Source organism: Branchiostoma belcheri, unplaced genomic scaffold (assembly GCF_001625305.1).
Source record: "Branchiostoma belcheri isolate BF01 breed outbred unplaced genomic scaffold, Haploidv18h27 scaffold110, whole genome shotgun sequence".
In the NCBI taxonomy this organism is placed as follows: domain Eukaryota; kingdom Metazoa; phylum Chordata; class Leptocardii; order Amphioxiformes; family Branchiostomatidae; genus Branchiostoma; species Branchiostoma belcheri.
The window spans coordinates 375756-381266 of NW_017802492.1; the positions used below are offsets into that span (position 1 = coordinate 375756).

General features: G+C 45.7%; 1 protein-coding gene across 1 annotated transcript in view; it reads left to right on the forward strand.

The window, feature by feature from the left end:
* Window positions 1-5397: 5397 nt before the first annotated feature.
* LOC109486592 overlaps window positions 5398-5511 on the forward strand; it is a 4478-nt gene continuing 4364 nt past the window's right edge. Inside the window, exon 1 of the mRNA XM_019790451.1 lies at window positions 5398-5476. Within this exon, the coding sequence (XP_019646010.1) occupies window positions 5398-5476 (79 nt within the window). The remainder of the gene's footprint in view (window positions 5477-5511) is intronic.

Here is a 5511-nt window from a genome sequence, read left to right on the forward strand (position 1 = left end):
TCATGAACTTGCAGCGTAAGAAGTCTTTCCATCCAGCGTCATATATATATATATATAGTACACTGTATGTTACAGTTCCTCTCTGTTCCTTTCTGCGATTTCAGAGCATCAAAACTGGAAATATTATGAATAAGGTAATCTTTATGATATTGACACATACTGCTTCACATTAGTACATTTCAATCAGTATTTTGTACTTTGGGTATTTAAAAGTGCAGAAACAAGCCCCAAGATGAGTCCTTTTATTTTCTGGGTGGTACCCTAAAAATCAGCCAAGGGCCCTTCCAGTAACCATGTTCAGTCAGATTTTTTTTTGCTCCATGAGGGTCAATATACATTGGGATAGTGTGGTTTTAACTCAGATATGTAGATAGGTGACTAAAATATCGACTTTAAAATAAATCGGGTTTCCAAGCCCTAAAAACTGCATTGGATGCCTTTGTTTCACCTTACCTCACGAGTCCCATGAAAAAGAAAAAGAAATTCTTGCATGCCGGGCACGCTAGCATCTCAAATAAGTCTCGTATAGGAGCATGGCTTGCATGGCAAGAATGCAAGAACACGTACTTCGAACCCTTTGAAGCTTTTTGGTTAAGGTTCCACACAAAACTAGATGGGAGCCCATATACAGTAGTTATTTAGTACACACTCTTTTACCCTGGATTACGATTTGATTGAGTCGAAAACACAAAAAGTCAGATGGGAAATTACTAGACCTGACAAAGGTGCCAAACTTTATAATTACATAGTAATGTTTTGTATGGAAGACGTACTTTTAAAGCACTGAAAAATGCAACATCTCTGGGAAGTAATATGACAGAAGTGGAGAAAATTATTACACTGTGTAACTAACTGATATGTATTAGATAATATGTGTTACAATCGAGTAGGACTAATCATGGGTTTCGCTATTTTTTTTCTAATAACAAAGTCTAACAAATTGTCAATCCGTTCTTGAGTTATCCTCTTTCGAATTGATTTCAACGAATGCTTCTGCAGTTCCAGAACAAGCCGCTAGGGGGCCCAAACTCATGTCACTTCTTCTCCAGCCCAAGAGTTACCTACCATCCAAATTTATGTCCAGATCACGAGATATCAAAACCGGAAGTTCAGCAGCTGCAGTACCATAACAAGCCGTCAGGGGGTCCGAAATCGAATCAGTTCGAGGTCACACCAAGACCTACCCACCTACCAAATATAAAGACAATGCATCTTAGCCTTCTTGAGTTATCGTGTTCACACACACACACACACACAAACGCACACACACACGAACGCCAACGAAAACATAACGTTCTTGGCGAAGGTAATAAAAGCGTATGTGGCAGGATGGCTCTTTGAGTTGTCGAAATACATATTTCAACTTTTAGCACGAAGGTAAAACCGCTTACATTAACTCTCGCTGTACATTATACTTGTATTCGCTTTCACTGCAGCATCATAGAAAGCCGCTAGGAGGCCCGAAATTGAACATATCTTTTTTGTTTGTTTTGTGGACACCTGCCCACACCCCCACTTCCCTCAAAAAGCTTGAAACAAGCTACTATGTATTAATTTTGGTTAAGCTTAGTAAGAGATGAAATAACCCTCTCACTTCACGCTACAAGTTACAACACAGAGCTGTTTCATATGCATAAAGCGGTCATATATAGCACGCTGTCAATGAGAACATTCTTTTGGGCGGGTGTTACATGACTTTGTAAAATACCAAATCTCTAGACAATCAAAGTGTAACCGACGTTTTTGTGGAGCCCGGCGGAGATCAGAACCATGTTGGGTGCAGCACGAGATGGCGTCTACTCCGTCTGACAGTTCAGAGAAAACTGGCGGGGCACTTGCAAGCGCATCTGCCCCGCCGAAGTCCACGCGTCCGCCGGTAGGGATACAGAACCGACCGCCTCCGCCACTCCCTTTCGACGATGTCGCAGAAATGCAGGACGAAGGGAGCCACAGCAAGCACGGCGAGGGGAAGGGAGAAACTGGCTTGTCGTCTCCACGAGATCTCGGCGAGCAAGCTCCGGTGGTACCGCCGCATCGCTCCAGACAGCCTCCGAGTCCACCGCCCCGTCACTCCGGATCCGGGCGGTCTCTGAAGCAACCGTCTCCGGGGCAACCGCCTCAGCACTCCGGACGGTCTCCGGGGCAACCGCCTCAGCACCCCGGACAGTCTCCGGAGCAACCGCCTCAGTACTCCGGACGGTCTCCGGGGCAACCGCCTCAGCACTCCGGACAGTCTCCGGGGCAACCGCCTCAGCACTCCGGACAGAGCCATGGAAGAAGGGCAGATGGGTACGACAATCTGCCTCAAACGCAAGACCACAAACACGTACATACGAATCCGGTGTACGCGGCAGGTTAGTTCCAATTTTACTAAGTAGCATCCACGGAAATCCACCAAAATTATACTAGTACCTACCTAGCAACGGAAGGGCCAACACTCGTACATTTTTATAATCCATTGATTCTGAGCAACAGATGTTGCATTTCATAGGAAAGGTATGAAAGCCCTGTCCTTAATAAGCACAGAAGGCCATACATGTATAATTATTAAATATATAATTTTTTTAGCCTTTTAGATCCTCACAACTTGCTACTGGTATCGAACCGTGGGGAGCGGACGAACTTGGCTAAAAGGCTGACACTCAAGCTAGCCTAACATTTTTCTTCTCGATTCTACAAATGCAGGCGCTACACACGAGCACACGCCCCTGAACCGGGATGCTCGCCGCGCCCCGCCTGGCCCCTCTACCCCGACACCAGGAGGAACAACCACCGCTGACGGGGACCCTCAGCACCCCGGACAGTCTCCGGGGCAACCGCCTCAGCACTCCGGACAGTCTCTGGAGCAACCGCCTCAGCACTCCGGGCGGTCTCCGGGGCAACCGCCTCAGCACTCCGGACAGTCTCCGGAGCAACCGCCTCAGCACTCCGGACAGTCTCCGGGGCAACCGCCTCAGTACCCCGGACGCTCTCCGGGGCAACCGCCTCAGCAGTCCGGACAGAGCCATGGAAGAAGGGCAGATGGGTACGACAATCTGCCTCAAACGCAAGACCACAAACACGTACATACGAATCCGGTGTACGCAGCAGGTTAGTTCCAATGTTATTAAGTAGCATGGTATAAGAAATATTAAATTCAGCCTCCTAGAAGACCCCCTTAAGTAGTTCTTGCGTATACGTCTTGTCCCAATAGAGTTTAGGACAGGAAACACAGAAAAAAAAGGCCTAATGCCATAGTCCAGTTACCATCATGATGACATTATAGCATAAGTTTTCTTGATCATGTTAGTAATTATGAAGTACTAAGGGACCGTTCGATATTTACCGGGGGAGGGCCGGTGCCTACGAGGGGAGGACCAAGGAAAAATCAGAAGTTCCAGGGGGAGGGACAAGGAAGAAAATGGATCGGTGGGGGAGGGCCAAGGAAAATTTTTTCTCAATATTCACATGCAATACCTGTCCAACACCTTTTTCAGAACCAGGAAAGTACACAATATATGACCTTTGAATTGTAAATTGCGGCTCGCCTGTCACGAGAGCGGGCAAAGGAGTGCATTATGTTCAATCGAGATTTGACCGCCCCCAAGCAAGATTGGTTTCTTCCATGTCTCCCACATACACCAAGTCTGATCATACACAGGTCTACCAAAAGAGTCAGCCTGTGGTAAGTTGGACCGTACAAGTACTACATGTATAACATGCCTACTGCAAAAAAATCTACGGCGAATATTAACCGCAACAAAGAACAGATCTGGCGCTTGTTGTTTGTTTGTTTGTTTGTTTAGGAATCTCCCATTAGTGATAATACAATATATTACATTATGTTGTTGTTTTCTTCCCTTGAAGTAAAGATCAGGCGAGTCGGCACCCCCCTCCCCAGAAATTATGATGAAATCCTAGTGTATTTTCACTAGATGTAAGGAATTAGAACAGCCAGCAAACAGTTCGATTTTCACCTGTTAAAACCAGTTGTAAACACATTTTCCGCGAAAATCTGGAATCCGTCTTCTACATGCGAGTACTCCCGCATGTTGTGTGCTCTGATTGGTTTACCTCGGAAAACCTGCGCTATGATTGGTTTATCAGCTGCGCATTACGTATTAATACGGCGCGAGTTTCTCACGCGATTGAGAGGTTGTTATGCTGATCGAAATAGATCTCGTTTTCTTAGCGCTTTTGGTAGCGAGCCTGATTGATAAAAATGAAATCCAGCTTTTCTGAAGACAACATTCAGTTTATTTTGGCGGCACACCGTGCCCTTCCCAACAGCACAACGGTAATGTTTATGGACCCGATGCGACTTCCCACGCATCGGCCCTCCCCCCGGTAAATATCGAACTTTCCCTAGGGTATAGCTGTAACATGTTGATTTAGGTGTTTTTTGGGGGGTGCAAATCGATGCAAATTATAAAAGTGCAAATCTATGCAAATAACAACTGCTTTCTAAAATATCCCTAACTAGAAACAGAGGGGCCAATGCTTATATATACAGTTTTATAATCCTGGTTTAATTCATTGATTCTGAACAACAGATGTTGCATTTCATAGCAAAGGTATGAAAGCCATACCCTAGCACAGAAGGCTATATTTTAGATATACCATTTTTCTTATTGGTGATACAAATGATCTGGGCTTTTAGTTGTATTAAATTGGGCCCCATTTTGTCTCTGCTTGTGCCTAAATTGTTAATAATTTTTTGTTATTTCTATGTAGTATATATATGTCTTTGTTAAACATTTTTCTGTTCGATGGCGGTGCTTATATAAGTTTTATTAACTTGTGTGCATCGCATTGCCTGTCTTGTGCTTCTTTTCTTATGCCTTAAGGCCACACCGACCTAATTTTATGGATGACATTCACGCACGCGCGCATTGATTTTCGCCTGCTCTCAAAAAAAGATCACGTCCTCCGAGGCTTTGGCATGGGTTGTCCATGGTGGTTAGCGACAATATGGAGCCGGTGGTAAGTTTGGAGGACGGCACCCAGACTACCGAAGCTGCACGACTCAAGAACTCAGTACATACGTACAGTGCCGATTCATAAATTCCGCAAAAAGCCAGCATGTGCAGGCTTAATTGTCGTATACGTCGCTATGTACTGCCACAAATTCACAATACCAGCTTTGCATGCTATGCTATGGTTCAGTAGCATTTTTATTTTTGGCCGCGCGCACTAGTTTGGGGGTCTTCAAAGGACGTCATCCTGAAAATTAAGTCGGTGTGGCCTAATATAAAAAAAAGCCGCCACACAAGACTATACCATTTTTCTAGCCTGAGTGTCAGCCTTTTTAGCTTTTGTCCGCTCCCGGGACACGATTCAATACCGGTAGTGGCTACCATTTTCTTCTTGATTCTACAAATGCAGGCGCCACACACGAGTACACGCCTCTGAACCGAGATGCTCCGCCTGGCCCCTCTACCCCGACACCTGGAAGAACAACCACCACCGACGGGGACCATGCTCTCCCTCCCCCGAGGCCAGGAGGAACAACCACCGACGGGGACCCTGCCC